Below are 25,387 nucleotides of genomic sequence, written 5' to 3' on the forward strand. Positions count from 1 at the left end.
TGAATCCGTGGCCATGAACTCGCTCCTCCATGCGCACCCCCACACAGTGGCTCCCGGGGCGGGTGGCCTCCCATCAGATGGCCTGCATTGAATGGCAGTTCTGCTTGGTCGGAAGGGGGGCACACTTCTGCTCCCGTCTCAGCACTGCCCATGGAAGGAAACAAAGATACAGGACGCGGAGAGGGGCTGGATGTCTGCAAGGGCTGGGCTGGAGCACGGGGGCGCTGGAGTCCAGAGAGGGTGCAGCTGTTGGGGCCATTTAAGCAGGGGTGCGAAACAGGGAGGCAGGACAAAAGGTCAGAGAAAGGGGAAGTTACCTGCCCCTGCACCATCAGGGAGACCTGAGAGAGCGTATTTCTATGACACTTGTGTTTTTTTTTAAAAAGATTTATTTTATCTATGCATACAAGAACTGGGGTACAGGCCAGAGGTGCGGGGGTGGGGGGTGGGGGTGGGTGGCTCACTCTCTTATCTGTGCCTCGGGATTTAAACGCCATTTGTGTATTAATCCTCTTGCATATTGATAACCTTCTGGTTATTTGGACTTTGGAGCCAGACATGCAGTGCCTCAATTTCCTCTAAAAAATGGGGATAACAATAAGCTTCACCACAGCAGACCTCTTCTGACTCGCCCGCTGCTCCCCTCAGCAGTGTTTTCAGTCCCTCTGCCTGTTCTGCTCCCCACTCTGTGTCTGGTGAATCCTCTCATTGACCCCCGCCCCATCTCTGGCCGGTACCCCAGTTCTTGTATAAATAAATAAATCTTAAAAAAACGAACAAACAAAACAATAAGCTTCACCCACTAAGATTGTTCCCGAAGGTGAGCTAACGCATGCAAATACTCCTAGAGGAAACTAAGCCCCCACCTCTCGCCCAGCAGGCAAGTGTGGGCAGCTTGAATGGCTAGGGGGACTGGAGGGTGCCATGGGAACAGGCCCATTAAGCTGATAATCCGGTGGTGAGTCAGGACACGCCCAAGGCCAGATACCCTAGTCAGTCACTGACCACCAAGTATAAATGAAGCCCGGGGCTTCAGCACAGGCACCCTTCCCCTCTCACTCGCTGCTTCTCCCTTCAGGTATTTCAGTAACCCCCCTTTACTGTTCTCCACTCCAGCTGGTGATTCTTTCACACACACCCCGCCCCAAAACCACCTCTGGCCTACACCCTGATTCTTCTTCACAACAGCTAGTACATATTTTAACCCCATAAATGGAAGGTCATTATTGTTGACCCTTATTTATATATCCATCCTTATTTGTATATCCTGAGGGAACTTGACGGCTCCCCTCAGGTGTTTCCCGGCATCTCAGACTTAGGACCAAAACCGAACTCTTGATTTTTCCCAGGACACCCAGGACACCCGACCTTCCCTAGCTCAGTAAAAAGCTCAAATCAGGGTCCTGGGGGCCTGACAGGTCCCTCCTTCCCTTTCCTCTTCACATCGAATCCACTAAGAAATCCTGGTGTCTGCTCCCCAACTTGAGAATACCTTCCACCCTCATCAGCTCCAACCCACCTCCGCACGACTCCAGTCTGAGCAGCCTGCCCTCAGGAGGAGCCCTGCTGTCTAAGGGCCTGCCCTGTTTCTTCTTCCTTCTAGTGAATTCTTCACCTCCAGCTAGGATGACTCTAACAAACATAATATGATCACACTAAACCCCCAAGGAGTTCAGGGCTGTCGCGCCTCTGCGGGTCTTCCCCCGTCCCCACTTGCCCGGTTACTGCCCCGAAGGCTGGCAGTGCTGGCCTGGCAGTGCTGGCCTCTTTTGAATCCCCAGATGTGTGCGGGTCTGTCCCATCTTATCCCCTTTATCCAGGTCACCCCTTTTGCACAGAAGTCTTTGCCTGTGGCTTTTCATGATGGATCCCCCATCCCCACCCTGCAACTGAGACAGCTTCAAGCTTTCTTCCTGTACCCTCTCCTATAGGCTCACCCCATTTTTCCCCACCAATGCCAAGGTTTGTGACCTTCAAGTGCTGTTCTCAACCTGCAGTGACTTATTTATCTGTCTACCTGTACACGGTCTGTCTCTCCCCAGAGAAAAGTCTCCAGAGTCCAGTTCTTTTAGTCCGGTTCTTCTGTTTTCTGAATGCTGCTTGTAACTGGGCCCACAGTCTGCCCCATTCCTGTGGAATGAACGGATGGATGTCAGGGCGAGTGAGTGTTGCCTCTGATACACCCTTCCTGTTACTAAAGGTGTGATACACTGACTAATCGCCCCAAAATGATTCCCTGGACGTTTGGCAGATAAGCACAGTTATAACAAAGGCCCTCAACCTCGCCGTGACCTCAGGCGAGGTCTTCTGTCTGTTCCACAGCCAGTCACCGAGAACTGCTCTGACCCCGAGGGGTCATTAGGTCCCAGGAGCTAAGGGACTTGGTGGGAAGGAAGACCTCCAGGCAGCCAGCATTCTCCCTCAAGCTGTTGTCCAGTGCCCAGTTTTCTGGGATATTCAAAGTCTCCAGGCCCATATCTTTATTTAGACATGAGTTAAAAAAAAATTTTTTTTTTTTATGAGAGGAGTCCCTGAAAGAACTACTTCTCAGAACAGAAATCTAAGGTTGCAGCCACTTTTTCTCTCAGCAAACAATAGGGCCAGTCTGCTTGCATCCCAGGGAGTTCACGTAAATGTTTATTGACAGCACAGTCATCATGAAAATAAGGTTGCTGATTCATTGCCCAACACGGAAACCCTTTGTCTTTCCCTCCTCTTCCTTCCTCTTTATAAGGAGACACTCTGAGAAAGAGCAAGCTCATTTTGGGGACCCACATGATGTGATGCTGCCTTGGGGGCCTACTTCTTCTTCCATCCTCAGGTCACGGTTCCTGTAAGGATAGGGCCCCAGCCTCCCTCTCTCCTCTGGAGGGGGTCCCCCAGGCCCTCCGTGGTACAATGGAAGCCTTGGGGGTTCTCAACATTGAAGTGAGTGGCTCCATGGTGACGGTGGCTCTGTTGGTGGTGCTCCTGGGCCTCCTGAAATGGTAAGTGCAGCTGCACGTTTCAATGAGGGCGACGTTGTCAGGAAGCTCAGCCCTGGAGCCTGGCTGGGGCCAGGGTGGGGTAGGTGGGAGTGTGTTTTCCTTCTTTTCTAATCTAGAGGGAGTTGAGTATTAACACAGCTTCAGAATTAAAAGCAAACAGCCAGGTTAATCTTTTGCTAAAATGTATGAGAGTGAGGTGTCAGGAAAGCCCCGTGATTCAGTGACTGAGAAATCTGCACATAATTAAGTTGGAAAGAGATGGAGAAGGAAAGATATTGGGAAGCTCTGGGTAGAAGCTGCGCCTTGCCTCGCCCTATCTTCTCAATCTTCTCACCTCGTTTTCTTAAGCTCCCCTTTGTGCGCTGGGTTTACCATGAAAACAGAAAAGAAAGAGGAACTGCTTAGCAATATGGGTCTGTCACTGACCGGGATTTCTAGGTTTAAGAACAAGCCGATGGAGTCATTTCTTCGTTTTCTAATAGTTGGCAGAAGGGAAAGCGATGTCTGTAACCCACATAGTGCCACCCGCCAAGTTTGAGACCCCCAAAAAGAAGGCTGTCGACACTGAGCAGGGTAGTTGCCTGTGTTTTTTGTTGATTCAGCAGGAGGTTTGCGGAAGGCTGGCTTGATCAAGGCCTGGGTTTGCAGGCGACAGACACCCCCAACCTGCACCTGAGTGTATATTCACCCTGTCAGCTCAACTTACTACGGTTACCCACTCAGTCAAAACCACCTGGATTTAGGTAGCTCTGGTGTCGGAGGGAAAAGTAGAAAAAAATAACAGAGAAGTCGAGTTTGAACAGAATTTCAATTTATGTTTCCGGTGGTAATAAAGCCTCCTCTAGATTAATAACTGGGAAAACACTTTGAAAAGCATCAAGCATTATGCAAATGTGAGGTATTATTCTTTTGGAATTTGCATAACTGAAAATGGAATTCACGTTTGATGTTCTATGATGATGAAATTACTTCTTGGAAATTGGCTCTGAAACCCGGCTCTGGTCCCACTGCTGTTTTGCTTTTTAACTGGTTTAATTATCTTTTGAACTTTTCCATCTCAGTGTGGCTTATCTTGCATTGAAACCAGCCATGTGCAAAACCAGGAGCAAATGGTAGCGCCCCTCCCCCACTCATTCATGCTCACTGGTGCTCACACTGCACAGTACCTGGCACACAGTAGGTGCTTTAATAAACATCAGGCGCCATGATCAGCTGTCACCTATGTGATCGAAACAGAGGAAAATAAGTCTTCAGTGCTTCAGGTATACTTGACAGCCCTGGCATGTAGTTGGCGCCTAATAAATGTTGACTGAAGGCTAATTCTGGAGTCATCTCTACAGGTATTTTTCTTGCTGGTTCTTCTCTTAGCCTTCACAGCTCAGTACAAATCTTAATTTTTTTACCCACATGAATCACCCCCTGCCTGAAAGCCAGTTGTGTGTTCAGTTTGTACTGATTTGCTGTTGATTTTTCTAATTGAGGCATGTGTGCTATTTGGTATCCCCACTCACCTTGCAGAGACCATGGCATATATTTAACAAACACTTCTTAATTATTAAGTATATGTGTAAATTTAGAAGACAAAGGCGTTAATTTCATTTAGAAAGAGACAATTCTAGATCAAGAATATGTGGTCTATCTGTTACAGAGCAACCCCGATATTAAACGGGTTCCTGGCTGTGGGTCCTCACCCGCGCGCTTTAAAGGGACTTATGAATACTCTACTACAGACACACGCAAAAGGGTTAATAAAAGGTTTTTTTACAAGAGAAAAAGAAATAAGGAAAATGTACAACTCAGGGAGAAAATAGGGAAATAAAGTCTTTAATGCGTCCTACCCGATCCGCCGACCTGGAAACCCAAAGTCACTCTCAGAGCTGGCCGGACGCTGCTAGCTGGTGGAGAGCCAAAAATGGAGAGCCCCCCAAAGCCCACGTGTCTGCCTTTTGTATCCACCTGGCTGCTTAACCCCACCCTCAGGTCCCAGCCACCTTCCCTTTGGTGGTGATGGGATTTGGAGTTCCCAGTGTCTTTGGCTTTGACCTGGGGTGGGGGTGGAGTCCACAAAGCCTATATGGAATTTGCTTTGGGACATCCTTTTCCCCCTAACATATCCACACCATGGAATAGTCCTTGGCCTATAAGGACAGATGAAATGTAGCCACTTACATCAGAATGGAAGCAGTACAGATGGGGAATGGTGTGGAGTAAAGCAAGTCAGAGCGAGGGAGATATTTGCACAGCAGACAAGTTGACAAAGTACTTACAAAATCTGATTAATAGTAATTATAATTAGTAAACATCTAGGGAGGTCTGAGGTTAAGAAGGGGTTAAGAGCACGGGATGAGGGGCTGTAAGAGGTGGTGGTAGGGAAAAAATATCTGAGTTCTCTACTTCCCTCAATTTAATATGAAATGTATCCTGCATTAAAAGGCTGTAAATTAGCTGACAAAATTTAAAAAAATAATAAAATAAAAATGAGGCCTTTCTAAAATAAGTATAGTGTATTTTGAGAGTTTTCCAAAAATTGCTTTGACATGGTTTTTCAATGACAGTCATTTAAATTGACCAATGTGACTGAGCAGCATGAAATGAGGTATGAAGAGATCAGGGCTGATCCACTGAGGCTGGAGATAGCGGTGGGGGTGGGGACTATACTGACTAGAAGTACATGAAGCCCGTGGAAAGGTGATTAACACGTGATCAAACATTTAAAAAACTCTCCCTTTCTGTATAAAATTAGAAATCTTGCTTCTGGAAGAGATTTGATGTGCAAGAAATAAGTTGTGTGAGTTGAATATTGCTAGAAGCAATCTTAAGTGCTAGTGGATTTAAACTTTCAAGCACACCTAGGAACTGTCAGCCGGATTCCTGTTAGTAAGATAAAGATTTCTTTATTCTTTAAGAAAGTGTGTGTGGAAATAACCCAGATATTAGTAGTGGTTTTCCTTCAGTCATGGGGTTATGGGTGATTTTTATTTCTTCTTTCTGTATCTTCCATATTTCTTCAATGAGAATGAATTACTGAGCAAAACAAGAGAAACTTTATTAAGAGGAGTAGGAAATTGCTCCTCAACAGTGGTGAAGAGGAATGTGGTTTCAGGCTCAGACATGGAGGTTTGGGGACTAAAATCTCACTATTTCTGCTAGCAAAGCAGAACGTGCAGGGGAATTTGGAGCAATGGGGGAGCTTCTTGGCTGATAAGGCAGGGAGAAATGTAAATTGTGACTGTTCCATTAAGTAGCTAAATAGTTTAAGCAGTAAATACATGGATATGGTAGAGGCTGAGAAGTACTGTCTTGGCGGGTGGAAGGATTTTTAATGACGAGCTGCATTTAAAGCTCAGGAGTCCAACACCTAATGGTAAGAACCAAATGCATATTAAAATAGGAGTCACATGACTTAGTGTTCTGATTGTCTCATTCTAAGATCACATTAAAGAAAATGTGACTTGTGATTATTAAGGCTTGAAACTATAATGAAAAGATCCATCACTGTCCCTGACAGTTTCTTTCTCAGAAAGTTTATGTGTTGTTGGAACTAGTTTTAGTTCCAAATCATATTTAAAAGAAATCATTACTTCCTGGGACGCCAGGATGGTTCGACACACGGAAATTAATAAATGAGACATTAATTAACAGAATGAAGGCTAAAAGTTCTATGATCATCTCATTTGATGCAGAAAAAGCATTTGACAAAATTCAACTTCCTTTCTTGATAAAAACTCTCAATGAATTAGGTATTAAAGGAATGTACTGCGACAGAGTAATAATGATGAGAAGAAGAAAGGACATATATGAAAAACCCATAGCTAACATCATATTCAATGATGACAAGCTGAAAACATTTCCAAGATCAGGAATAAGACCTACTCTATTCAACATAATCCTGGAAGTCCTAGCCAGAGCAATTAGCTAGAGTGAAAAAGAAGTAATGGGCATCCAAATTGGAAAGGAAAAAGCAAAATTGTCTCTGTTTGCAGAGACGTGATCTTACACATAGAAATTTCTAAAGTCTCCACTAAAAGCTAGTAAGTGAATTCAGGAAAGTTTTAGGATATAAAACCAACATACAAAAAGCAGCTGCATTTCTGTAGTAACCACAGACTATTTGAAAAAGAAATAAAGAAAACAATTCCATTTATAATAACATCAAAACGAATGTCATACTGGGAATAAATTTAACCAAGGAGTCAAATGACCTTTACACTGAAAATTATAAAACAATGGTGAAAGAAATTGAAGAAGACAAAAGTAAATGTATTTGTGAATCAGAAGAATTAATATTGTTAAAATGTCCATTCTACCCAAAGTGACACAAATCCAATGCAATCCCTATCAATGCATGACTGTCTAGGAGGTGACAGATATGACTAGCTTGATCATAGAAACCATCACACGAGATGCACTCACATAAAAAATAAAGTTGTGCATCTGAAATATATACAATATTTTTTCAGTCATGACACAATAAAGCTGGGGTGGGGGAAAGAAGAGACTGTTGAGATGATGTTAGGACCCAGTTGAGAAACCTTCAGTTTTAAGAGCCAGGAAGCCACCCAGGAGTCTGGTAGGATCAGAGGCAGGGGGAGGGGCGTCAGGCCTTGGAGGTGGATATTTTTAGATCGAGGGTCAGTGTGGTCACCATGTCCCAAGTTCTGTTTCTAAAAATATTTGGGAAATTAAATCTAAGGTAGGCCCTTCTGGGAGAGCCATAGCTTATCAAAGGTGCCTGCAAGATTCTGCAGTGAAGATAGCAGTTTAACTTTCTTTAACCCACAGTGTCCTAAATGTCTGTGATTAAGCAAAGCTGCATGTGGCCAGAGTGGGAGGGCCATGGAGACCATGTGGGCATTTCCCTGGAAGAGCAGCCAGCTGTGTCAGTGGCCAGGAAGCCCCCTGTCTGGTAGGAAAGGAGGGGCTGCTGAACAAGGGAAGAAAACGTGGAACTCTCTCTTTGCAAGCTCTGAGGCTCCAGGGCTGATGCCTTTTTTTTTTTTTTTTTTTAAGATTTATTTATGGGGCCTCCCTGGTGGCACTAGGGGTTAAGCGCCGCACTATGAAACAACCCACAGCCTCTGCAACACAAGTTCAATCCCCAGCCGGCCAGGGAGCAACACACATGGCAAGGTAGACCTCTCCTGTCTCACCCGCTGCTCCCCTCAGCAGTGTACTTTGGTCAGTCTGCCTGTTCTGTTCCCCACTCTGTCTCTGGTGAATCCTCTTACCGCCCCCCCCCCCCACCATCTCTGGCCTATATATACTCCAGCTCTTGTATGCATAAATAAATAAATCTTCAAAAAAAAAGATTTACTTATGCATGCATGCAAGAACTGAGGTACAGGCCAGAGGTGTGGGGGGTGAGAGGATTCACCAGAGCCAGGGTTGATGCCTTTTGCTTCAGGATGTAGAGGGCAGGACAGGGGCCATGGAGAGGGCTGGCTCCAGGGCAATGGTGTGAAAGAATAACCACTGCTCTCAGGCAATGGCTGGGACACAGCCGAGGAAGGTTGGGAGTGCCCCGACCTCAATCAGGAATGCCGTCCTGTGAGGCGCATCTTTATCTGTGGGCGCTCTGGCTTGGGAAGGTCTGTGCTGAATCCAGCTGCAACTAGTGAATAGCATGTCAGGTAAAAATCAGTGATGCCCCAGGGACGGCTGCCTTTTTCACCTGGACTCCCAAATTTCCTCCTGTGGCTATAAGTGTGTCCCAGGAGCCTGGAAATACTCCCACGAAGCTGCTTTTAGAGACGTCATTGTAGCTTCATGCATGATTCTTGCTTCACCTTCCAATCAAGCTCCAGTTGCTCGGCCTTTCTGAGTGGCCAGAGGTACCTTTGGGAAGCAGAGGGTCGTGGCTTGGGTCTGGAAATGCAGGAAGAATGCACTTGGCAGAGGAGAGGAGGGAGAACATTTCAGATGGGGAAGTATCAGGGTTTGTAACATTGGCTGGAACAAAACATTAAGTGTGAATAATGGACGCATTTTAGAAATACATGTTAAAGGCTGTGGATAATTTCCAGTGCCCCAGAGCAGCTAGAGAGGGACACGTGCTATATTTTTTATTTTTTATTTTCTGTGCTTTTGTCTGGAATATGATGGGTCCTTTGGTTTAATAACTCAGTGATGAGCTTGGAGATAAATTTGAGGCTGCTTATGAAAACTAGGTCTGTGTTTCCTCCAGGACCATTCTCACAGAATATTTTTTTTTTTTGTTTTCTCCCTTTTAAATAGTTATACACAATATCCCCAGCCTTTCCCTCACTTTATTGATTTTCCAGAATGGGAGTACGAGGTGTGACTATAAAGTAACGTGACTGATTATTTTAGCATACACACCAGAACTTATACAGCCAAATGTGTTTTATGACCTTGCAAGGCATCTTGTAGATAGGCGAGCCCTCTCCCGCAGATCCGCAGCTATCAGAACACGGGCTTAGCTCATTTCTTTGGGAACAGTCCTGGCCGTTTACAGAGCGTTTGGTTGGCCCTCAAAGCCACAAATCATCATTTTTGTTGGAAAAGGAGAGATTTTTTTTTAAGGAGCCCAAATTTTAGCAAATAGGTGATTAGGCTGGTTAATCCCAAACAAACAAACAAACCCGTGATTATAAGACAGTAAGGCTTGTTTTTGCCTGCTGGAGGGCTTAGTGGCCAGTTCTGGAAATTCTGTGCAAGCTCCATGCTTGCTGGGTATAGGAATTTCCCTAGTTTGGGTGTTTCTGGCTTTTTGTTTTCAAAGAAGAAAATGGCAATAGTCTTTGTCCTTGTGGGCTGGCTTCTGCTGGTCCTCGTCAGGAAACCAGGCTTCTAGGAACATCTACTCTTGGGGCAGAGATGAAGGAAGAATCTCATTCATTCTATTCACAAAGCAAACCCCAGCACATTTGTGTGGATGCCTCCCTGAGGGGCTCGAGTTTGTCCTCTGTGCTGCTTTCCCGGGGGCGGCGGGGGAGCCCTTCCAGAAATGGAGCTGTTGAACAGACTTGACTTTCCACCCAAAATACCACGAGAACAAGCAAGTGGCTGAACCATCTTCTGCCTTTTGAGGGCAAGTGTCCGGGCTCCAGGCACCTCGGTAGAGTTACAGGCACTTGTTTCTGCTTATAAAAGTCAGGTACATCTGGCCCTGGGGTTGAGATTGGCAGGGATGCGATGGGGGCAGGTGATCACGATGTTTCTAGAAAGAGCTTCAGCGACTGGGAGCCTCTTTGTCCCGGGCTTGCCAGAAACATGAGATGTAGCGCATCTTCCTGAGGGCAGACTGTCAGCTGGGTGGGGAGACCCTCCTGGAGAAGGCCCTTGACCCTCCCCGAAGTCCTGGCAGAGTCTGGGGCTGGGCCATGCTAGGCCACCCCGAGGGGCACCCTAACCCTCCATGTATCCTTACCAAGGTGTGCTTCTCGGGATTAGCCGTAGCAGACAGCCATTCCTGAACACGGTCCCAGGAAGAGGGTGGCCTTTTTCCCTCAAGGGTCTCTGAAAAATGGTATCAGAGATGGGCCACAAGCTAAGCCAGCCTCTACAAACAGTGGCTTCAGCCAAAACACTGTTTCCCAAGCACAGACACAGACACCCTGGAGGGTCTCTCTGTTCCTCAGCCAGCAGATGCCTCCACCTTCTGAGCAGCCAGGGGCTCTAGAACCCTCCTATGCATCCCTCCTGACACAGGGACTCGCTGTGCCTGTTCTTCTCACCACTCCTTGGACTTTGCAGTTCCCAGTGCCTGAAGCTTCTTCCCTCAATGTTCAAATACTTCCCATCCTTCAAAGTGCATCCAAATGGCGCTGTCCTGAAGATCCCCTTAACCAGGTCAGGCCTCTGGACCCCTGAAGCCTTTGAACTCCTGTGGTATGTTCTGCCTCCATGGATTTATTGTTTATGCACGTGTCCTGTCTACCTAGCCTGGCTGTAAGCCGCCAAGGGAGTGGCAGAAGCCAGTGAGTGCGTGGCACATAGTAGCTGCTCAATAAATGTGAGTAATCGTAATCATGCCTCTGGCAACAGAAAAAGGGTGCTGTTTCCAAATGACCATGTGTGCCCACAGCACAGGGAGGGAGGGCTCCCTCCTACTGGCACACTAGTGGCCCCCTGTTCTCGACACCTGGCAGACATCCTTTGCTGTGGTGCATGAAAATAAATTCTTTTTTTTTCAATGGCATTTTTTTTTTTGAGGTAGCATTGGCTTACAACACTGAATATGACTGAGGTACAGGTTCCCACCTCTCCAGTCTCCAGAGGCACGTTACATCATGTTACATCATGCCCACTGTGAACCCGCTTCTTAGTTATACACCCATTGAAGGGGGAAGGTTTTCCAGGCCGTGTGCTGTTTCTAGCTCACTGATGTGCTGCCGATGACATTCCTGGGAATTAAGGCAGATCAAGTAATCGCCACATTAGAAATCCAAGAGCAAGGTGAAATCGTCGAGAAGGCGTGGGATATGGGAGAGCACAGAGCCAGCACTTGGGGTCTGGATGGGTGTCCTGACAGCACGGGGAGGAGACAGGGGGCATCCAACCAGCAGCTGGGAGGCTTCGGAGGACACACACCGCCCCCTTCACTGTTCCACGGAACACCAGTCCCCACAGCCAAGAGCAGTGCTAGCTGAACGCTTCGCCAACGTCCACTGTTTGTGTTATTTCCCCACAGGTCCCAAGTCCTGTCCCAACAACAATGTGTATTTAAGTAACGATTGACTGGTTTTCCCATTTTAATTATTCAAAGACAACCTGACAGAAGCTCTGCCAATGAGAACGGCTGATCAATGAGATAACCAGCACCAGTTTATCAAGTTGTAATTCCACTCCCAAGCAAAGAAACACGGTGTTTTGGTTAACCTGAACAATCTTATTGTCAAATGCATGATGTACACTAGGCTCCATGAATGGTGAGAATATATCACATGGCCCCTACCTCACTCCCCCAATCAATAGGCATCTGGGGGGGCCTTCCTGGTGGCGCAGGGGTTAAGACGCAGCACTGTGAAGCTGTCTGCAGCCTCTGCAGCACGAGTTTGATCCCCAGCCAGGGAGCTGACCACATGGTGCAGCAGACCTCTCCTGTCTCCCCGCTGCTCCCCTCAGCAGTGTATTTCATCAGTCTGCCTGTTCTGCTCCCCGCTCTGTCTCTGGGGAATCCTCTCACCCCCTTGCAACTCTGGGCTGTACCCCAGCTCTTGCATGCATAAATAAATAAATCTTAAAAAAAATAGGCATCTGGGGACCCCATGCTGTAACAGCTGTCAAGCATAGTCAGGGTTTGAACTCTATCTGTACACAGACAGACCAAAATTGGTAGCATCACCTCACGTAATAAGCAAGGACAGAGGAGGCCACGGGCAGGTCTCAGGAGAAGTGTGGCTTTGGAGGAAGAGGCTAGGTTCTTCCAGTTTAGGGCACATACACTCCTCTTCCACTGGGTGGCCTGAGGCACGTTGCCCATCCTTGCCAGTTTCCTCCCTGATCAGAGAGGGCTGGTGGTTCCTGCTGGCACCTTTCCTACCTCGCCACCCGGCTGGCTCTCCAGGAAGGCTTACCCCAATTGTCTACCCATCCACGGTCTTCCTAAGTCTCGTTTCCTAAATGCTCCCTGTATCTGCTCTTCTAACACATTATTCAGAATATCAAGAGCGTTGCTTGATAGAGAATATCTCCCCAACTGATTTCCCACCTCCTGTCTCGTGACCCTCAAATTTTCCCGCCAGTTTTGCAGCCAGAAAAACAACCCAGAAGTTCTCCACTCTGCTAACAAAACCCTCCCATGGGATGGTTTCCTCACCTAGGGACGTGATCTCCTGGGCAGGCAGAGACCTGCCCCCACCAGGCCCATCCACCCCTGCGTGTTCATCGCCATCACGTCTCCCCTGCTCTTTGCTCTCTGGTGCTCACAACTCCTTCCATGCACCACGCTGCTCACCAGCCATCTCCTCATCACTGGGGTGCCCTTCACCCCTTCGTGCAGGTGAGAGCTGCAGACCCTGTGCTCCTGGCCCCACTGCACCTGGTACTTTCTTTCTCTTACTCTTGGCTTCCCCATTAGAAGGAGAACTCTCTGAGGGCAGGACTGGGTCTTGCTCGCCTTTTGCTAAAGTGCCCAGTTTGGGGCCCAGGGCATGTAATGGACAGTAAACATGTAATGGGCAGTAGACATGCAATTCTTTTTGAATCCCATCGAATTGAAGAGATATTATTTAATTTTGTGTGGCATTCGCGTGGCATACCTAGACACCCAAGGCATGGCAGTTGTCTTTTCTGCTATGACTCTTATTGTAGAGCTTCCATTCACTTCTGGAGGCATACCACTGCAGGGGCTCCCACCCCTACTTGTTATACAACAAGATGTCATTAAAATGAACTCTGGATCTTAATAAAAGATTTTCTCTTCATAACTCAGGCTAGATTGGGTTGAGGGCTGAAGTTCATGCCCACGTGATAGATGAAGGAAGGATGGCTGAACAAAAGCAGAGCACAAAAGTGACTGTTGAACCCACTTAGGAAAATAAATGACTCCCAAACACCTTAGCTGCACATTAGCCGTCAGCAAACTTCACACTTGGTTGCTTCTCCTCACTTTATATAATGACCTAGAACTTGGCCAATGACCTAGAACCAGATTTCCTGGGTTGAAATTCTGGCTAGCCTTGTGACCTTAAGCAAGCTTGTAAGGACTCTGTGTCTCAGTTTCCCTATCTGTGAAATAGGATAATAATATAATTTTCTTGGATTATGGCGGGAAGGTTGAGTTAAATCATGGATTAGACTTGGCCCACTGCTGGACACAGCGTTCACTAGATGTTAGCCATCATTATTATATGACAACTGCAGACTTGTAAGTGACAATGCTGCACAGATGCCAGGCTAGATGGATTGTGGTATGTTATGTAGTTACATACTTTTCAGAATTCTCACATGATCTCCGGGAATGTATTGAAGTGGAAAGTGAAGAGAGCCATACTTGGAACAAGTGATCTCATTTTAAGTGATCTTGGGTTTATGCCACTAGGTAGCTTTGACCTTGAACAAGTAAAATGAGGTTAAAAAAAATCCCAATTGGATTTAGCAACCAGGAAGTCATGGGTGACGTTGGCGATGGTCCCCAGTGGTGTGGTGGGGCCAGATGCCAGAATGCAGCAGGTTTAGAAGTGATGGGTAAGGAAGGTGGTTCAGAAGAAGAGTGTGGAATTTTCTTTCAAGGTTTGAGAAGGGGGGGCCTCCCTGGTGGCACAATGGGTTAAGTCTCAGCACTATCAAGCTACTGCTGGCCACTGCAGCATGAGTTCGATCCCTGGCCAGGGAGCTGAGCCACACAAGCACAGCAGACCTCTCCTGTCTTGCTTGCTGCTCCCCTCAGCAGTGTGTTTCAGTGGATCCACCTGTTCAGCTCCCCACTCTATCTCTGGTGAATTGTCTCACTCCCTGCACCTCTGACCTCACCCCAGTTCTTGTATGTATAAATAAATAAAAATAAATCTTAAAAAAAAAAAAGGTTTGAGATGTCAGCTGCCTTTCTGAGCTCAGTTTCCAATGGCAAAGGGAAGCCAACACCCATTCCTGTCTCCTTACAAGGGAGGATGAACACTCTGTGAATGGCAAATCTTACATCAACGTAGATTACTAGTCTATTGATAGCAATTGTTTATCTTTACATTGCTGGTGTTTAAAAGAGAAAAGAAAATCTATTTCTTACAAGATGCTCTATAAATCAAGCTTTAAACCCAATTTGCCTTCCAGAAATTTTTCAAATTTTCCAATGACAAAATTCACATTTATCCTTTGATTTGAACATTAGCAGCGCCATCCTCATCTCCATTTGATCTTCATTTCATTGGTTGACACTTGCCTTGCCCTTGGGTTCGAGAACTTGAAGTGTAAATGATGCATATCAAATCAGTAAATAAATCCTGGTAAGTCAGTCTTCCTCTAAATCTCATGGACCAAATCTTTTATTTCCTGCATACTCTTATCCAAGCCCTTCTGCTTCATTATCCCTTGGCTATGACACTGTCAGCGCTGCTTCTCAGATTCCATTCTCTCCCATCTTAAAACACACAACTAAGCTAGTCAACTCACCAACTAGCCAACCAGCCAACCATCTACCTCTTCTTTGCTACATTCTAGTTTCCACGTCTCATCCTCCTCTTCTCAGTTAAGTGGCTTGGCAGAGGATCCCACACTTGCTTACTTTCTTACCACACACCCCCCTTACCCTGCAATGGGGTTTCTGCTCCAATCTCCCCTGAAATGACCCTCTCCAGGCCACCAATAAGTCCCTGGTCCCTAAATAGAATTACTATTTCTCAATGTTTTCTTCCTCAAGTGTTCAGCAATATTTGACTCTGGTATGTTTAATCTCTGCTACTGTTGGGATATGCCAAAGTCCTCAGTTGCTCAGGGGTAGAAAAATGGTTGAGACCTTTAACTGCTATCCAGTGATGAGGAAATGATGGTCCAGAGAAATCAAGGAAACTGATGTTATATTGGTCAGCCATTGCTATAACACACCGTGTAACACACCGCCCCCAAATTGACGGCAGACATTGATTTTTCTCAAAGTCTGGATTAGTGGGATAGACATATTTTAGGTTGTGGTTGGCATTGAGATCTACTCCACAGGGCCTCCCTGGTGGTGCAGCGGATTGAGCGCAGCACTGTGAAGCTATCCGCAGCCTCTGCAGTGCCGGTTTGATTACCAGCCAGCCAGGGAGCAACCCACATGGTGCAGCAGACCTCTCCTGTCTTACCCGCTGCTCCCCTCAGCAGTGTATTTTGGTCCCTCTATCTATTCTGCTCCCTGCTCTGTCTCTGGTGAATCCTCTCACCCTCCCGTGCCTCTGGCCTGTACCCCAGCTATTGTATAAATAAAATAAATCTTTAAAAAAAAAAGATTTACTCCACAGGTATTTATGGGGCCCAGGCTAAAGAGGCTATCTAGAGAAAGCAGGAAATGCTGAAAGAAATAGCATGAGGCCTCAGTCTGGAAGTGGCTTAATGTCATTTCTGCCCACAATTCTTTGGTTCAGGCAAGTGCTATGCCCAAGCCTAATGTTCATGGGGTGGGGACCAAAACTCCAGTCACTACAGTGGGTGGCACTCTAGAGGGTAGTGCTGCAGAATTCTGATACAGAGAGGGCGTGAAGAATTGGGAGGCCAGAGTCAGTCTCCCACATGTGCCCAGATGACCCATCTGGGTTCTGATCTCCTGCCAAGCAGAAAGAGGGCATGAATGACAAGATCAAACAAAAGAAGAAACAAAAATAAACAAAGGCCAAGCAAAACCTTAAACCTAACGGACATTTGGATTTTTATGGTAAAGGGAAACAATGATCTGTGAAAAAGAAGTCAACATTGATGAGGAATTTGCCTGCCAAAACACAGACATGGAGGGTCACAGCGGGTCTGGGCTATGGAGTGATAAGCTGGTACCAAGCAGGCCTGCTGGCTCAGCACAGGGGTCAAGGTTGGACCTGGACGAAGCCAGAGGATGCACCCTGGAACTTCTAGCTGAATAACTGATGGCGGTAAGGGGCTGACAGGTGACAGAGCCAGAGCGTGCACTGAGAGCAGCTAATGGGTTCAAGTGATGGACTGGGACAGGAAGTAGCTGCTCAGGAAGAATCCAACCCCAGTCTGGATGGGCAGGACCAAAGTGGAGAAGACCAGAGGAAAACACAGTACGTTCACCATATTCTGAAATACAACAACCGGGGGACGGCCTTGTAAATTGGGAGCACTATTGTTTAGGACAAATTCATTTTTCTATACTAGGCAGTAAATTTATGGATGCTGCGATGCCAGGAAATGGCTGTGGCCGAAACATAAATAGCTCCAGAATTGCTTTAAATATTCTCATGGGTGTTAGAGCCCTACTGGGTTATTAAAGAAAAAGAAAACATTTAGGATTTTCTCTTGTCCTTCTGGAAATGGCCCTTAGGTGCTGGCTAGTGACTGTGAGAAGAAAGGGGAGTTATGGTGTCTCTAGGTCGGCTGTCTCGTGGGGTGAATTTATTATTTTTTTAAAAAGATATATTTATTTATTTATACAAGCACTGGGTACAGTCAGAAGTGTGGGAGGGTGAGAGGATTCACCAGAGACAGAGCGGGGAGCAGAACAGGCAGACAGATGGAGGACACTGCCAAGGGGAGCAGCGGGCGCTGTAGGAGAGGTCTGCGCGCCATGTGGGACCCTTGCCAGGGGCCAGGGATTGAACTGGCACTGCAGAGGCTGCAGACAGCTTCACAGCCCAGTGCTCAACTGCTACGCCACCAGGGGAGGCCCTCACGGGGTGAATTTAAACTGGGTCTGCAGAGACAGAAACTCCATCTCATTTCCCTGGGCCTCCGTGTCAGCTGCCGTGTGGCCTCTCCTCCAGGATGGCTGCGTGCTTGCAGCCAAAATCAGCCATAAGACTTCATTTCCTTTTTCCTAATAAAAAGGGTGTGCTGGGTCTCCCTGGTGGTACAGGGGTTAAAGACACAGAGCCATCAAGCTGTCCACAGCCACTGCAACACGAATTCGATCCCCGGCCAGGGAGCTACCCACATGGCACAGCAGGCCTCTCCTGTCTTGCCCGCTGCTCCCCTCAGCAGTGTATTTCAGTAGATCTGCCTGTTCTGCTCCCCACTCTGTCTCTGGTGCATCCTCTCACCCCCATACCTCTGGCCTACACCCCAGTTCTCGTATGCATAAATAAATCTTTTTAAAAAAAGGGGACGTGCTGACTGAAACAACTAAATACAGTTTAGCTAGTATATTAATAACTTGCAAGAAGGTTGTGCTTTCACTGACTGTGTTCCCACTGGGGCACCAGTGACGTGGTAGCCAGGGTCGATCCCTGTGCCCTGGTATTCACGTCCTTGCCTAGACCTCTCCCCCACTGTGCCAGGCTCAGTCATGTGACCAACAGATATCACAGATGTGTGTGAGGAGGGGGCAGAGTCAGCTGCTGTGTTGAGCAGCTCTTAGGAGCTGCATGAGCCAGCAGAGGAATGGGTCCTCCAGGCCCAGGCGCACCTTAGCTCACTGCAGCCACAGCTGACAATTTGACTATAACCTCCTGGGCCAGAACCACCTGGGTCATCTGCTCCCAGATTTTTGGTCTTAGAAAATATGTGAAGATAACAAATGCTGTTTTAAGCCACTCCCATTTGGGGTAATTTGTTACAGTCACAGAAAACTAATCCAAGTGATGAGGTGGGAATGGCCAGGGACAGCCAGGACCAGGACGAGGGACAGTGATTCTACCAGAGATTCTGAGGTTCAGGAGGCAGGCAAGAGGCCAAACCCAGATGGGTGGGCCGGGGAAGGTCAGGTCAGGTGGGTTCTGTGCGTCTGCACACAGGACCCCGAGTCCAGAGGTGTGAGAGTCAGGACCAAACATGTCCATCAGCAAAGGGCACTGAGTCGCTGTGATGTTTGATGGGCTCCACCCCTCTGACCTTGTTCTCCACAGTTTCCAGTTGGACCTAGAGTTGATCACTGTGGCTAAGAAGGGATCAAAGGCCCAGGAGGAAACTTGCCAAGAATTAGGTCAACGCAAAGATTCAGGGATTACAGTTAACAAACAAGATGCAATGAGTTTATAAATATTTTTGAAACACTCACAATATCCTTTTGTTATTTTGATTGCCTAAGCTCTTTCAGCTGTCTGCCAAAAACGGGAGACAGAATTAGGTTTCCCAGGCCTGTTCCAGGCTCTTGGGCAGGTCACAGTGCAACAGAAAGATGGAAATAAGGGCTGGGTTTTTGAAGACATAACCTCAAACCCAACTGGAAAATACTTTTTTTTTTTAATATCTACTATGCTAGAAGCCAAAGGCCTCAGCGTGCTTCCAATGAGTACCCGACCAACCAATCTGGCTCCTTAGGTGTAGAAACTCAACCTGGCCAAAGAAATGGCCCATCCCTAGTCTTCACTTTAAATTTCCTTGTCCTTGTTTCCTGGCTTGGAGTCCTGACCCCATAGAAGGGAGCTGACCTGGTGTTTCTGTGCCTTGGTCTTGTAGACAGGCTGGGTGGAGGCAACTTGCTGCTTGCTCTCCAATGTAAACTAAGAGACAGCAGAAACTGCCAGCTACAAGCATAGACAACCTGGGTCCTGATCAGCACCCCTACTAACTAGCCGTGTGACCTTGGGCAAATCACTTCATCTCTCTGAGCCTCAGTTTCCCAACTACAAAATGAAGATGATCATAACAGCAGCTCCCACACAGAGTGTGGAGAGGAAAAAATGACTTAGGTGTGAAGTGCGTAGACAACCTTGGCACAGGAGAAACATTCTGGAATTATTCACTGGTATTATGCGGGACCCAGAGGCGAGAGCAGCCCCTCTGCCCTCTTGGGGCTCTGATTTAATTGTCTGTTGGGGTTCACCCAAGGCAGATGTCTCTTTTTCACAGCATTTAAAGGGTTCTTTAAGGACTTCATAAAAACAAAAGGATTAACTGGAGATGACTAAGGCCACATAATGGAAAGAGAACCAGGTACAGTAAATAATGAACTTAGACAGGATTATATTCCCATAAACAATACACTAAGTACTCCTGCTCTGGGCTGTGGTCCCTCTACCAGGGGGGTGCCTTGGCCATGGAAAACCTCTCCCTGTGCTCAGCGCAGTCTGGGTGGGCATCTGGAGGAGGCAGCCCTCGAGGAGAGACCTGAAGGATGACTGTGACTCTCCACAGGGCGGACACACCCAGCAGAAACGAGAGTGTTGGGACCAGGGCATGCTGCAAAGTTTCAGGAGATTCCCATTCTGGAGTTCGTGCAAGAGCAGGGTTGGTACTTGAACATTTCTGACAGTGAGCGCTCCTTAAATTTTAAACACAGAGCCTCACTTGCCTCACTTTGGTCATGACCTAGAGAAGAACTTGGGTAAAGTCTGAAGCCTGGAACAAACTGCCATAACTAGAAATGTCCAAGTCACGCAAGACTGCTGGAGTCTAAAGGTGGGAGACAGAGACACTTACAGTGAGGCTGGGGAATCAGTCCCTTGTGGCCAGATCATCAAAGGCCCAGTGTGCCAAATGAAGGAGGTGTCTGGTCTAAAAGTGACAGGGAGCCAGCGAAGAATTCTGAACCCTGAAAGCAGCTACGGTGTGGTCGGATTTGGACTTGTAGCCAAGATTCTTCCAGCAATGTGTAGACGGAAGATTGGTAGACGAGAAACGGGAGGCGGAGCGCCCAGTTCGGGGCACTGTTAAGAGTCCCTGTCGAAGGAAGAGACAGTGATGGCCTGAAGCAGAGTGGAGCCAGAACTCATGAGAGATGTTTTCGAGGCAGAATTCACATTACTTGGTGATTGACTGCACCTGAGGATTGACAAGAGTCAAAGGCGGCCCTGCGGTTTCTAATTGGTGACCAATTTAGCAGCCATGGGGTGTTCTTAGGTAAGATGGGAAGCACATGGAAGGCGGTCATCAGGGTTTCCCCAAGTCCAAAGGAAAGCCCCTGTGCCCCATTTTATTTTATTTTTAAAGATTTATTTATTTATGCATACAAGAGCTGGGGTGCAGGCCAGAGGTGCAGGGGGTGAGAGAATTTACCAGAGTCAGGGTGGGGAGCAGAACAGATGGATCCACTGAAATACACTGCTGAGGGGAACAGTGGGAGAGATAGGAGAGGTCTGCTGCGCCATGTGGGTAGCTCCCTGGCCGGGCTCGAACTTGTGCTGCAGTGGCCGGCGATAGCTTGATAGTGCAGAGACTTAACACCTCTTTGCGCCACCACGGAGGCCCCCCATTTGTTTTTTATAGGATATATTCTCTGGGGTTTCAGGAAGCATCTTCCTCACCCTTTGTATGGCATCCACATTCTGTATCATGAACTGAATTGAGGGATTTCCAGAACCCCAGCCCATCCTGATCATTGGCTTTCAGGTGACCATTGGGGCACCCAAGTCCTGGCACAGATGGCTGTGAGCCAGCTCAGAGCAGCACGGCAACGAGTCCACCTCCCATCCTGGACACACAGGACCCAGCCTGGACTTGGCCTGCGTGGCCTCGAGTCAGTGCCCTCAGCGAGCCTGGTTGCCGTGCAAGGGCTGACCCGGGCTCCGGGAGGCCAGCAAGTGGAGGGGTGATAGAAAGGAGGTGGTGGGGAGCAGGGCCCATCAGGAGGTTGGGGAAGCTGCTGCTGCTGCTGCTGCTGCTGAAGTGAACCTTGTGAGAGATGATCTGGGATCAGAAAGTCAGCCAAGGTGCAGGCTGGGGGCTGCCAGGTCTGAGGTGCAGCCCAGATGGCAGGGCCTGGGGCAGGGTTCAGGGCCTGTCCCGGAGCCCAGCGCTGGGCAGCGGGAGGTGCTCAGGTCACAGGGCACCTTTGCAGACAAACATCAGGTGGCACTTCCTCTGACCCAGGCACAGCCACACACACACACACGAGCTTGTGATCCTCTAAAGCCCCCAGATCCTTTTCGACAAAGTCAGCAAAGCCTAGTTCACCCTTTCTGCACTTGAGAAGTCTGGAAAATACCTGCTCTGCATGCATTTGCCCACACTCTCTGAAAAATAGAGCGAGGAAAAAGACGAGCCTGAACTCCTTGAAACATTAATTAAAGGCGCTGTAGTTTCCTTATTTAACTGAGGGTTGCTACCTCACTTGGGATTAATAGCTAAGCAAGACGGCCTTTGTTGTGCTTGACAAAGTGATTAATTCAGACTGGAGGTGAATTTTGGCTTTCTCAACATCTTTTGATGTGCTAAGATTCCCCAGTGAGGACAAACATCATCAATTACTTAAACAAGCCATCACCTGGAGAGCACAATTATCAGTGAGGCCCAGTTCACTAATTGGCAGATGGAGAGATGGAAATGAACTCTGCGCTAGGCCTGGGCCTCACCCATCTAGAAGGAGCAACAGGTCTTTAAATGGTCTCATGCAAAGCCCCTGCTGATCTGGGGCAACCTAGTTATTTTTCAGTCTCTGCAAAAATGTGTCTTGGGTGACTTGTGTCTCTAAAATCCAGAAGGAGCTGGATTTTTCAATGTGGAAATAGCATGGCTCTTGGCAAGAGCCTCATTGCTTGGGAGCAGGGCTGCAAAACTCAGCACTGGGGGGAACTGGGAGAGAGAAGTTCACAGAAGCAAAGATCTTACTTGAAGGAGGCTTGCAGAATCTCTTTGCCTTGTTTTTTTCCTACTCAAGAGTCAACTTCTCTAGCCCCTGGGACAAGCAGGTGAGGCAGAGACTTCTGGAAGATGCATGTCTGGGCTTCCATCCCTGGCACATAGGGGGTTCAAGTCCAGATACAAGAAGGCTTTTCATTTTTAAATATATCAACAAATCAGTCTATTTAAATATATTCATATATAATCTTACATAGTTCCATATACATCACAATATATTTTGTTTTAAAACATCGACTATAAATTGTATATCATTTATATAATATAAATGTAAAATTATAAATATATGTATAAATGGCACTAAGCCATTTCTCTTTTTCCTCCCCTCTCCATCCAAGTCAAGAGATTTCGAGGTAACGTTTTATGCTGCATTTAAGGGTGTCATTGTTTTGTTTTTTTTAGTGGGGAGGGTTGAGGAGCTCAGTCTAGCTAAATGCAGTCAAATAACTAATGCTTTTTTAAAAATACAGAAGTGTTTGATAAATATTAGCCATTTAACTGGTTTTATGACACAATTCATTTGCTTTGTTCTATTTTTGAACTAAAGAGGTTGTGTGTGGTTCAGACTGTAAATCCCTCCACTCTGCCTTCATCTCTCTTTCCCTTCACTTCTCACTGGCAAGTGGGCAAGGGTCCCTCCCTGAACCCTTCTGAACCAGCTCTGTGACCTGGCAGAGAGTTTGCGGACACAGGCTGAGGTTGTTGCAAGCTCTGGGCCTCATTCTGAGTCCCCTCCCTCCCTAACCACTCACTCCAAGGCCATGCCACTTGCCAGGTGAGCCCTAGAGGCATCGTTTGGTGTTCTGGGAGGCAGATGGATTTTGTAATGCACACCCCAGAAAGCAGGGCACACTCTAGGTGAAGGCAGGTAATAGCGCTTCCTACGACCTGAAATCCCCCTGTGCTCCCTCTTCCTGGAGCATCATCCACCTCAGAGCAGCAGCCTGGCCTTGCAGGGCCTTCCAGAGCCTTCCTCTGCTGTGGGCAATGCAGCTCTTGTCAGAGTCAGGGAAGCTGATGTGAGGCTGGGAAGAAGAGATGGGGAGAAGCCAAGGAGACAAAGAACCCACACCCCCTGAAGTTCTGGAGGAGTGAGCTGCTGACCCCTTGATGTTGACCAGTAGGATTGGCTTTGGACTTCTGGTCCCCAGAACTGTGAGATAATAAACCGTATTGTTGCAAACCACTGAGTTTGAGGTTATTTGTTAATAGCAGCACCAGGAAATGGCTATAGTTGGGGAAAATTAGGTTACTGTTAAAAATTCCTTCACTTTCTGAAGGAATTTATCAGATTGAGCTTTTATATAAGGCACCACTATACATTTAAAAAATTCTAATGACAAAGGAATAAATCAACAAATTGAAAAAATCCACTGGCTGAAGTATCAAACACAATTATGCTCTGGGAAAATAAGCCAGAAAGAAAAAGAAAAATACCGGATGGTCTCACTCATAGCAGGAATCTAGAAAACTTAAATAAGGGACCAGGAAAAAGAATAACTATAAGAAAGTAAAAATCAAAATCAACAAACAACTATGAACCAGAGACACTCTATGGGGTTTGGGGGCGGGGAAAGGAGGGATTGGGGTCAAAACAAGGGGGTTGTAATTGTATGGGGAATATAAAAATAAAATTAAAATTAAAAAAAAAAACATGATTATCATGAAGTCTCAATAAGAAATAGTTTTCCTCCAATTACGGCCCTTAGAAGACATTTTCCAAAAAAGGAAGAACAAATTCCTTGGGGAAAATGACTGATCCAGGTCTGGGGTAAGAAATGTACAAGATGAACCTGGAACATGTCATTTCAGAAAGTAAGGAAGCTGTTCTGTCAAAACCACCCCGTTACAGAAGCATCTGTGCTCCCACTAGCCAAGATGAGACAAGTTGATGAGTAAGATAACAATTCCAATGGATCAAAACACATCAAATATATTTAAATCCCTGAGTTCACAATGACACAAAAATGCCTTGTGCCACCACTGTAAGAGGTTATAGAATCAACTGATTATTTTGAATCTAACAAAAGCAAAGACTCAAGCACTGAACCCCCTTTTTCTAGGTGAACTGCTCCTCAGGGTAACTCAATAGTAGATGAGGATACATTCCAAGTTATTCCAGCTAATAAATAGAGAGGGAATATTGCTCTAGTGCAGCCTCCCATAAGTTAATGGATCTAGGTGACATCCTCACAGCTGCTAGCGCCAGCATAAGAGAGACGGGCAGACATCATGAGCCTCTCAGAGTGCACGATGCAGTCTCCAGAAAAAGCCTCCAGATCACTAGTTCCCAAACTTGTCTGAACATTGGTCTGAAAAATTCCAAAGCCCCAGTCACACCCCCAGACAATTAAGTCACCATCTGGATGGAAGTGGGGGTGGAACATAAGCATCAGAATTTTAGAAACTCCTCAGTGAATTTTGCAGATACACTTAGGGAACAGTGGTTTGGGCCTCCTGAGGCTGAAAGATGTTCCACGGCACAGGGGAATTCGACTGTGGGAAACACCACAGACACAACCTGGTTTTGGTTTTTTAAGAAGCCAGGGGAAAAGGAGGGTGGAAGAGGAATTAAGAGACTCAAAGATACTGAAGAAGCATCTGAGTTGATCACAACATGCAGACTTGACGCAGGCCCCATGCAACAAACATCGAACATTTATGGGAAAACGGGGGAAACTGGAACACCAGCTAGTGTCAAGGACACTAAGAAACTATTATCATTCAGTGTGGTAGTGACATTGTGGTGATTCTAAGAAAGAGTGCTTGTATTTCAGGAAAGGGTACTGCAGTATCTACAGTCACATGGTTTGATGTGATGGACTTGTCTCAAAATAATCTGGGGGAGAGGTGGGCAGGTGTAAAGCTGACCCAAGATTGGTCACAAGTTGGTAATTGTTAAAGATGAGTGGGGTGTACATGGGGCTTCATGGACTATTTGTCTGCTTTTGCATTTTCAGCATGAAAACATCAAACCAAACATTTTCCTCCCACCCCATCCTTATCTCCACGGTTTAATCCCCCTCAACTGGCAACCTTTGCTGTTAACTTCTTATTTAGCCTTAAAGAGATATTTCACTAGTTCTATCAACCAATATAAATCACGTTCCTGTCGCTTCCAATTATCAATACTGTACTTGATGACTTTCCATTTTATTCCATAGTCTATTATCAAATGGACACACTATACTTTAAAGAGTCCCCAAACAGATGGGCATTTAAGTTGTTTCCAAGCTTTTGCTGTTATAAAAATGCTGGAATCAATACCCCTACAC

The 25,387-nt window shown here is 46.8% G+C and overlaps 1 protein-coding gene across 1 annotated transcript in view; it reads left to right on the plus strand.

The window, feature by feature from the left end:
* The first annotated feature begins 2,851 nt into the window (after positions 1-2,851).
* The window catches only part of TBXAS1 (thromboxane A synthase 1), a 133,106-nt gene continuing 110,570 nt past the window's right edge, over positions 2,852-25,387 (plus strand). Inside the window, exon 1 of the mRNA XM_054692725.1 lies at positions 2,852-2,987. Coding sequence (XP_054548700.1) covers positions 2,899-2,987 — 89 coding nt within the window. The 5' untranslated portion in view covers positions 2,852-2,898. The remainder of the gene's footprint in view (positions 2,988-25,387) is intronic.

Source organism: Talpa occidentalis, unplaced genomic scaffold, assembly GCF_014898055.3.
Source record: "Talpa occidentalis isolate TD23 unplaced genomic scaffold, MPIMG_talOcc4v2.1, whole genome shotgun sequence".
NCBI lineage: Eukaryota > Metazoa > Chordata > Mammalia > Eulipotyphla > Talpidae > Talpa > Talpa occidentalis.